At 42.6% G+C, this 10,413-nt stretch overlaps 1 protein-coding gene across 4 annotated transcripts in view; it reads right to left on the minus strand.

Moving 5' to 3' along the window:
* The window catches only part of LOC109898879 (reticulon-4), a 34,884-nt gene extending 25,539 nt beyond the window's left edge, over nt 1–9,345 (minus strand). For 3 of the 4 annotated variants that reach the window (XM_031835602.1, XM_031835601.1, XM_031835600.1), the window contains exons 1-2: nt 8,546–9,290; nt 683–733 (exon numbers count right to left, since the gene is read on the minus strand). In XM_031835602.1, coding sequence (XP_031691462.1) covers nt 683–733; nt 8,546–9,011 — 517 coding nt within the window. In that variant the 5' untranslated portion in view covers nt 9,012–9,290. Of the gene's footprint in view, nt 1–682; nt 734–8,545 lie in introns of all 4 variants that reach the window. The other variant, XM_031835603.1, reaches the window with a different exon arrangement.
* Nucleotides 9,346–10,413: the final 1,068 nt, after the last annotated feature.

Below are 10,413 nucleotides of genomic sequence, written 5' to 3' on the forward strand. Positions count from 1 at the left end.
ATGCCTGGCATGCCCTGCCAGCAGTCTGCAGAGTTGAGGTGTTGTTTCCCATCAGTGATCTCAGAGTTATAAACTGGCATGCCAAAAGACACAAAACCAGTTATGGGAGATTTTTTTTTTAACATAGGAACAATCAATGAGGGGAATCATCACCTAAACGTTTAACTGTAAAGTTAGTGTCTATCTTCTCTACTGTAAGTGGACTTATCACAGGGATCCACATAATAGGATCATACAAACAATGTTAGTCTTTCTTTTAAATTACTTAAATGCAAATATAATGTAAAATATTATTAAAGGCCAAGTGCAGTTACCCGGTGTTTTATATCATATTGTACAAAGTGTGAACAAATTTTATCAGTGTTATTTCCTGATTGTAAAATTGTATTTTCAACCAGAAACTCAGGACCTTCTAATCGTGGGTGGAATTTCAGCTTGCCTGGTAACATCCCCAGGTGGTAACTGTAGCTAAAAAGGCAATTGGTTTATTTTTTTACAATTGGAAACTATTACCGTAAGGTACATAATTGCTACCAAGAAATTACTATTAAAAAAACAGCTGCATTTGGGCCTTTAACAAACTTTGCATGCATATCAGTCAAAATGTAATTAAGGTATAAAAGGCATGAAATTAAAAAGAGAAGATGCAGGAGGACAAAGGCAGCCAGGAAAAAGAACTTGCCTTTTGGGAATTGCATCAGAGGTTGAAGCGCAGCAGGAAGAAAATTGTCATCTGAAAAAGAGACAGTAGCACAGTGTGAAGTGGACAATGCCAGCAGCTGAGAAAACAGAAAACAATTAACACTACAACAGTGTGAAACAGACCCTAACATGGGGCCTCTACACTATGACAACAAACTAGGTCCAGGAGAGATACTTCTGTAGTATAAACAGATGAAAATCTCTTGAAGAGATCTGCCACACGACCTCTGGAGATAGTGTGGGGAATATCTACACCACATAGTGGGGTCCGAAAATATTGATACCTTTGACAAAGATGAACAAAAATGACTACAATAAATAATTCAAATACGGAGCTATATTGTATGCTAAAAATGGAAAGTATATTGGTATACTAATACAAAGAACGAAGTTGTGTTTAACAAGTCATTTTTTCCCCAAAAAATGAAATAAAAAATAAAAATCAGGGGTAAAATTATTCACAACCCTGTTGTCAATACCTCACCTTCCAAGGACAATCGCAGCCTTTTTCTAAAATGCTTCATGAGTTGGAGAACACATTGGGAATGATCTTACACCATTCCTCCCTACAGAACCCTTCGTCTACACTTAGACTGCCCTCTTCAATTTGAGGAAAGCCCCAAAACCTGTCAATTGACTCCAGCCCCCCCAAGTCAGACTGCTCACTGCTACCGCACGGCAAGCGGTACCGATGGACCAAGTCTTGAACCAACAGGAGCCTGAACAATTTCTACAGTAGCAAAACACTACAGTAGCTCTATACTGGAATACTACACTACACAGCCTATCTGCATTGACCCTTTTGTAGAAATAGAATGAAACAAAACAGGCATTCTATTTTTTTCATAGTGGCCACTATGCACAAGGCTACATGTGCACAAGGCTACGTGTACAAAAATAACATTCACTGAGTAAAAATGTAATAATCCCCCCCTCACTCACGTGTTACTGTCAAGGTCAACACAACAAAAGCAATATCTTTGGGCTACACTGCACATTATACACTTTTTGCCTGTGGACATCTGTTCTACAATGTGCCAGCAGAGCATGATACCCTTTGTTGGCTTAATTGATCTCTTTCAGGCAGAGAGAACACCTAGCATACCCCTTTTAATCCACTGAATTGAAAAAGTGAGAAAGAGGGAAAGTGTGTGGTGTTCCTTTCACCACTATAGTGGCATCCAGCTTAAGCCAGGCCCAGCAACACCTAACTGTTTAACAAGCAAAGCCTCATTTTTACCTAGTTCTCTCATTCTGAAAATTAACCACACACTGTAGAGGGAAAACATTAGCTCACAGATCGTAGTTAGTTCCTTAGAGTTAACATTACACACAGATTGCCAGGGTCCAATAAGCAACTGACGTGTTATAACTTCAGGAACGGCAAATAGTCATCTAACATTACCAGTTAATGCAATCGTGAATTGGTTAGGTTACTAATGTTAGCGCATCTGTTGTAACGTTACCCAACTGACTTAATTAGCCAGCTAATTTTCACACCATAAACAAAATGATTTGATCAGATAAGTTGGCTAATGTGACTCAACATTTCTCTGGCTAGCTAACGGAGAATTCGAGCCAGCCAGCAAGATCCTTAAAAATACTTGTTCCACCACCCTCATCTGAAACTTTCCAAAAGCCAGTTGTTTTTCAGTTACAGCTCATGGAAGTACACTTCATCACCACCTCACACCCGTCTCCGTGGTCAGGCTTCTCACCTACCTCTTCGTTATCGTTCAGAGGAAGCGCAAACTGCCTCTCCACTCTCCCGCCGTCTTCCCAGAGCGTGCGCTGACGACGTAACTAGCTAATTATTTGTCTCTTCTCTCTTCAGTCATGTGCTGCTTCTGTTATGTGAACGATTGGCTGAGCCTTGGATACAGCCAGTATTGCTCCAAATGCGAATCACTCGTTCGCTTACAGCCAGTAGTGATCCAAAGTCGTCAACAACTGGTGCACGAAATCTAAAGAAGTCTCTAGATTTTGTTTGCCTGAAGAGTATATTGTGATAAACTGCAGGAAACACTACTTGCCTAGAGAGTTCTCAGCTATACTTTGTGGCTGTTTATTTACCACCACAGACAGAGATGGTGGCACTAAGACAGCTGTATACGGAAATAAGCAAAGAGGGAACCACTCACCCAGAGGTGGCGCTCCTAGTGGCCAGAGACTTTAATGCAGGGAAACTTAAATCAGTTCTACCAAATCTCTATCAACATGTTAAATGTACAACCAGAGGGAGAAAAAAAAATCTAGATCACCTGTACTCCACACACAGAGACTCGTACAAAGCTCTCCCTCACGCTCCATTTGGTAAACCCAACCACAACTCTATACTCCTGATTCCTGCTTACACGCAAAAATTAAAGCAGGAAGCACCAGTGACTCGGTCTGTAAAAAAAAAATCTGATGAAGCAGATGCTAAACTACAGGACTGCTTTGCTATCACAGACTGGAACATGTTCCGGGTTTCTTCCGATGACATTGAGGAATACACCACATCTGGCTTTATCAATAAGTGCATCGAGGACGTCGTCCCCACAGTGACTGTACGTACATACCTCAACCAGAAGCCATGGATTACAGGCAACATTCGCACTGAGTTAAAGGGTAGAGCTGCCGCTTTCAAGGTGCGGGACTAACCCGGAAGCTTACAAGAAATCCCGCTATGCCATGCGACGAACCATCAAACAGGCAAAGCGTCAATAGAGGGCTAAGATTGAATCATACTACACGGTCTGCAACGCTCGTTGGATGTGGCAGGGCTTGCAAACTATTACAGACAACAAAGGGAAGCACAGCTGCGAGCTGCCCAGTGACATGAGCCTACCAGATGAGCTAAATCACTTCTATGCTCGCTTCGAGGCAAGAAACACAGAGGCATGCATGAGAGCATCAGCTGTTCCGGACGACTGTGATCACGATCTCCGTAGCAGACATGAGTAAGACCTTTAAACAGGTCAACAAACACAAGGCTGCAGGGCCAGACGAATTACTAGGACGTGTGCACCGGGCATGTGCTGACCAACTAGCAGGTGTCTTCACTGACATTTTCAACATGTCCCTGATTGAGTATGTAATACCAACATGTTTCAAGCAGACCACCATAGTCCCTGTGCCCAAGAACACAAAGGCGTCCGTAGCCATGAAGTGCTTTGAAAGGCTGCGTAATGGCTCATATCAACACCATTATCCCAGAAACCCTAGACCCACTCCAATTTGCATACCACCCAAACAGATCCACAGATACAATCTATATTGCACTCCACACTGCCCTTTCCCACCTGGACAAAAGGAACACCTATGTGAGAATGCTGTTCATTGACTAAGGCTAAGAGTTCAACACCATAGTACCCACAAAGCTCATCACCAAGCTAAGGATCCTGGGACTAAACACCTCCCTCTGCAACTGGATCCTGGACTTCCTGACAGGCCTCCCCAGGTGGTGAGGTGAGGGTAGGTAGCAACACATCTGCCACACTGATCCGCCACACTGATCCTCAACACTGGAGCTCCCCAGGGGTGCATGCTCAGTCCCCTCCTGTACTCCCTGTTCACCCATGACTGCACAGCCAGGCACGACTCCAAAACCGTCATTAAGTTTGCTGACGACACAACCGACAACGATGAGACAGCCTATAAGGAGGAGGTCAGAGACCTGGCCAGGTGGGGCCAGAATAACAACCTATCCCTCAACGTAGCCAAGACTAAGGAGATGATTGTGGACTACAGGAAAAGGAGCACCGAGCATGCCCCCATTCTCATCGACGGGGCTGTAGTGGAGCAGGTTGAGAGCTTACAATTCCTTGGTGTCCACATCAACAACAAACTACAAACACACCAAGACAGTCGTGAAGAGGGCACGACAAAGCCTATTCCCCCTCAGGAAACTAAAAAGATTTGGCATGGATCCTGAGATCCTCAAAAGGTTCTACAGCTGCAACATCGAGAGCATCACTGCCTGGTACGGCAATTGCTCGGCCTCCGACCGCAAGGCACTACAGAGGGTAGTACATACGGCCCAGTATATCACTGGGGCTAAGCTGCCTGACATCCAGGACCTCTATACCAGGCGGAGTCAGAGGAAGGCCCTAAAAATTGTCAAAGATCCCAGCCACCCCAGTCATAGACTGTTCTCTCTACTACCGCATGGCAAGCGGTACCGGAGTGCCAAGTCTAGGACAAAAAGGCTTCTCAACAGTTATTAACCCCAAACCATTAGACTCCTGAATAGGTAATCAAATGGCTACCCGGACTATTTGCATTGTGTGTCCCCTCCCCAACCCATCTTTTTACACTGCTGCTACTCTCTGTTCATCATATATGCATAGTCACTTTAACGATACCTACATGTACAGACTACCTCAATAAGCCTGACTAACAGGTGTCTGTATATAGCCTTGCTAATCTTTTTTCAAATGTCTTTTTACTGTTTTATTTAATTACTTACACACGTTTTTTTCTTCGCACCATTGGTTAGAGCCTGTAAGTAAGCATTTCACTGTAAGGTGTTGTATTCGGCGCACGTGACAAATAAACTTTGATTTGATATATTTGGGTTTTAAAACCCTGACCAGAGTGAGACTGTCAAAGAATACAGAAAAGAGATGCTGTTTTTAGGAGTGCGTTCATGTCAAAGTTTTTATTCAGCACCGCCACTGTTTATATTCAACACTATTACAAAAGGCGCTTCTCCCTACTTTCCACTCACGCCGCAATGAATGAGTAGCAAAGTGTATCGATAGCCCTGCGTTTGTATTATTAGTAGCTTGTCGCGTCTATTTTACTATCAAATCATTTTCTCACTTTCTCTGGTCATGGGACCAACATGAATTTGTGCATGAGGCAGATGCGGTGTGACTCGAGTTTCACCATCAGGTGGAAGACAGTAGTACCCCCCCCCCCCCCGTCGTCGTCGTCAGTCTCACCAGGGGAAAGGGAGGAGAGAGCAGGGACCGTGAGATGGAACACTCTGCTGCCCTCTCCCTCAGCTGAGACTAATGCAGTGTTCAAAATAACTGGGAATTTGGAAATTAACTTCTGAGCTTGAGTTCCTTGAATGCACTGATTTTTCAACCTGAAGATCACAGATCATGATTTGACCTTTCCCTTCCCCCTCTGAGGTAGATCTCTGCTTCCTTTTTGACTGCGAAAGTGATCGACTGAAAATGTTGGTGTCCGTTGTATTATAGTATGCTAATAGCTGCACCCATATCCAACGTTAGTGTAAACAGAAAAGTTGCAAATCTGATGTTGTCCCTAGACATATTTTACTAATGTAAATCCACCCAGTGTGCAACATTGCTGACACCATCTGTAAAGACAGGCAGCTTATAGCATACAAGATAGCTTACAGGCATGTAATAAAGTCTGGGAAAAAGGTCATAAGTGTCCGAATGACTGAAGAATTTCCTTTTTAATGTAGCAACATGAAGATCTGCCTTTAAAAGGCAAAATTACTGATACAATTAAGCATAGCAATCATTTTCTGATCCAAGTATACAAAAAATGTAAACAAGTTAATGAAAACTAAATCAATTCGCAACAGGTTAAGCTGCAAAAATATGGTTCAGGCTCTTATCTAAGATATAATAGCCTAGACAACAGATTTGAAAATGGTATTCCCTCTTTGAATTCTTGATTCCAGCTTTTGTGCCTAACTGGTTGTGACATATGCTTGACAGACACCTAAGCAGAGCATTAGGGGAGAGAGAAAGGGCAGAAAGAGCACAAATTCAAATCAACCATCTAAACTAAATGTTTAGTAGCAAAAATCTCCCAATTTGAATGCTTTGAGCTCCATTTTAGCCAAATCACCAAAATGTTACAATATTCTCAATAACCTGTAGATTAAGATGTCAGGGAATATTTCAATAGGACAGAAGCAAAACATGTTTTCTTAAACAAGTTGCCATCAACGTACAATGGTTCTGAATACCATAGTCCAATCATACAAAAAAACAAAACAAAAAAATATCAGGCATCCACCCATCAAAAGCCAGGAAATATCACGTTACAAATATATTTTGTTTTGCTTTTATTACCGTAATGATTATTCAGATTAGACCAGTTTAAAGATCAGTTACTTCTCTAGTCTAGGTTCCTGAGTTGAAGTATATCTAAAATTGAACCATAGACAATTAACATTAGCTATAATTGAAATCCATGTTGCTTGAATTCTGTCCACCTGTTCTGCGTAAGGCTAGTAGTCAAGGACTTCGCTTGAACACTTTTGTGGAACCTAAAATGTAGGCCAACACCTGCCCATGAAAGAGCTGCATCATGAAATGTAATATGTCTGAGAGGAGGCAAAGAAAGCGAATGGCACAGACTGCATTGAACGCCATGTTAACTCTAGTCACAAGTCAATATGAAATATGAGAAGGGGTCATTCTAGGACATTATAGTTGTGCAGTTATTAACTAGAGCGGTGTACAGTATTGTAGGTGTAACATTAAAGAAGCAATTACAGCACTGTGTTGTTAACATTCCAATTTAAAAAGTAGATCAACAAAGTCAGAGGTGATTCAGTGCACTAGTAGCAGCTAAATCCAGCTGTGAGGGTATTGATACACGCTTAAGCATGCTCATCTAGCCCTTCCTAGGATAGCGAGAATACACATCACAGCAAAAACAGAGGGAGCAAACCCACAAGGCCCGTCAGAGCCAGTAGGACCATTTCCTTTACGTTTTTAGCATCTATCCTGCAGTAAGAAGGCATTCCAAATTATTGCAGAAAACCGAAGTAGAATATAAAGCATGTCTGCCCTTCCAAAATGACAAGTATGCTTATATTAGTTCTTAGGCAATAGTCGGGCCTAAAGCGATTAAATGGAATGACACTCAACCAGGTTTTTGTAATTGTCTCACAACCCCGCCCTGCCCGTCTGGCCTCGCATGTCTGGGAAAGTGCTTAGCTATTCTAACAGGAAAGAGAACATATTTTATTAAATTCGCTAACTAATTTACACAATAACAATGCCCCCGAACAATGTCTGACTTCACCCGAATGAGATAAAAACACCCCATTATCCAAAAGCGTGAATGGTTGACAGATCGAGAGATTGGAGGGGTGAAACCCCAATTTCTCGTACGATGAAAAATGTTAGCCATCATAAAAAAAAAGGCTTGTTTCCAGTAGATAGCTACCGTTCACTTAAGGAATTTTGGGATAAACAACTCAAATAGGGGAGTGGACGAATTTAGATGAGATTCCTTTGTTGTGACGAATCCAAGGCATCTTGACTGAGTCAGAACAGAGCTTGCTAGCTTGGTTTGCGCAACCACAAACCAGGTCGGAAAATTACAGTCAGGATTATTCTAGTATGAGCCAATTAGTTAGTTTCTTGGATTAAAAAAAATACCATGGCATTACATGTTATGTAATAATCAGCACCGACGCATCCGTATATATAAATAGTCGAAATAGGTGGTACAATTATTCCAGTTCACTATATTAACTAGCTTCTTGCTGATGTGTCAAGTAGGTGGTCTGCATCATCTTTACAAAGCCAGCTATCTAGTTAACCACCCTTTTTTTAGGGGGAAGACATAGATATGGTTAGTTAGCTAGCCTGCCACTACCTGCCTGTGTGGAGTATCTGACTATATCAAGCTACCAATGCAGTCTCGAACCGTGCGCAACAATTTCATATTTAAAAAAATAAATTTTGCCGCATTAATTCCACAATCACATAAACTAGCTAACGTTACCAAACATTAGTTAGCCAGGCAGTCAACTGTAACATTATTGCCAATTAAGTTAGCAAGCAAGTACTGAAACGTCTATTTTAATAACGCTTTAACAAGAGACATATTTAAAAACCAGATATTGACGACTCACGGGATGGTGCTGGAGGAGCAGCAATCGCTTCTTTCTCAGGAGCTGCTTCTAGTACTGGACCTGCTTCTTCTGGAGCTGCTTTTGCCGGAGTATATGGTCTGATGAGTTCTGGCAAAGAGTCTGCATCCAAAAAACTGCGAATCACTGGTGTTGGAATTATTTCTGCCAACTCTTCCTCTGATGGGGTGGAATCTGGAATCACCTCGTCGTGTGTCTGTTGTCCCGTGGCACGCTCTGTGGTGGTGGTCAGTAGCGCTTCCTCGTCCTTCGTAAATTTGATTATATCCTCGGGGTACGAAGCCTTGTGTCTCTCAATAGCATCATGTGCTCCGCCAACTAAGTCTACAATATCATCATCGCCAAATGTAGCTGTGGCCTCGTTGTTGCCATAATGATTACCGTATTGACTGTATCTACTCATTTCGTCTTCGGTTGTGGATGATACGACTTGCTCGCCGTCGTCCATCTAACGTTAACTACCGGTTATCTGCGGATAAAGTTTGTACTTTGCAGGGCACGTTCAATGAATAACTACGAACACTCAACCAAAAAAACTCCAACAAACAAAATACGCTCGTTGAATTCCCTCAAGCCTTTTGGGTCCGAATAAACTACTGTTACAGAAGAACGACTCGACCACTGCCACGGAACAACCGAATAGCTCGTGTGAGTCGCCTATTTACAGCTAGCCCCTTCACCAGAATGTTGAAATAGATAAGCAAGAGTTGAGTGACCAATAACTACCTAATAACTCTGAGCGATGCCACCTGTGACCAATAAGGTGTTGGGGAATCGCTGCATTTGTTAACACCCCTTTCACAAACCTGGCACAGTGAGGGGATTCGATTATCTAGCCCGGGTTATGTGTGTGAGGAGTTTATACTGGGTGAAAAGTGTTCGCATTCGTTCTGGAACTGGGCCGCCTCCCAGGCGTGAGCCAGGAGCCCCATTTAAAGCCCACAGCGAAAACAAAAAGAGGTGAAGCACTTAAGAGATTGTTGCCTTGCCTACTATTTTGCAAGGCAACGTTTCTTTTCTGCAATGAGCCTGGGGGCCCTTTCCTATGCTTATTGCTTACACATGACAGATCTTACAACACCTGTGTAGGCTAACCACAGTAATTCATGACAATTAGAACTAATTACGAACCACTTAAATTATTCATGTAAATATTTTCCCAGATTTTTCAGGGGGCGCTGCAGCACCCTTCTTATGCTTTGAACACACCGACAGCTCATTGCATTTTGGTAAACCAGAATTGCATTAATTTCCAATGCCTTGCAGCATTGCGTAGCAGAGCCAGTTGCAGTGCATACGTTGATTTATCGAACGTATTGTAGCGACCTGCACAGACAGCTGTGTGTTTTACTATTAGTTGGTTGTGTTGTACTTACCAATACCTGGTGTTCGCGGGGTCCGACATGCCAATCAACCTGCTATCGGCCAGTCACGGGAATGCCTGGAATGTTCTGATGCCGGGCATCCTGGTGGTTGGTGGAGTGACGTGGGGGTTGGCAGGAGGGTTGAGCATTGCAAGTTAAGACCATGTTTAACCCTTCTATGTGGCACACCCTTTAGTTTGTCAATTTTCATCTCACAAGATTTTACATAAATTTTTCAAAATGTATAATTTCAATAGCTCCTTGGTCATGTGACCTAGGGACTTCAAACAAGGTTCAGAATGTCCACTGAGTGGGCCTACACATTGCACACCCTTTAGTTTGTCCATTTCCATCTCACATGATATTACATACATTTTTCAAATTTTTCGGCTACAGTCGTCTGGAACAGCTGATCCTCTCATGCATGCCTCAGTGTTGCTTGCCTCGAAATGAGCATAGAAGTGATTTAGCTCGTCTGGTAGGCTC

This window comes from Oncorhynchus kisutch, linkage group LG11 (genome assembly GCF_002021735.2).
Source record: "Oncorhynchus kisutch isolate 150728-3 linkage group LG11, Okis_V2, whole genome shotgun sequence".
Lineage (NCBI taxonomy): Eukaryota > Metazoa > Chordata > Actinopteri > Salmoniformes > Salmonidae > Oncorhynchus > Oncorhynchus kisutch.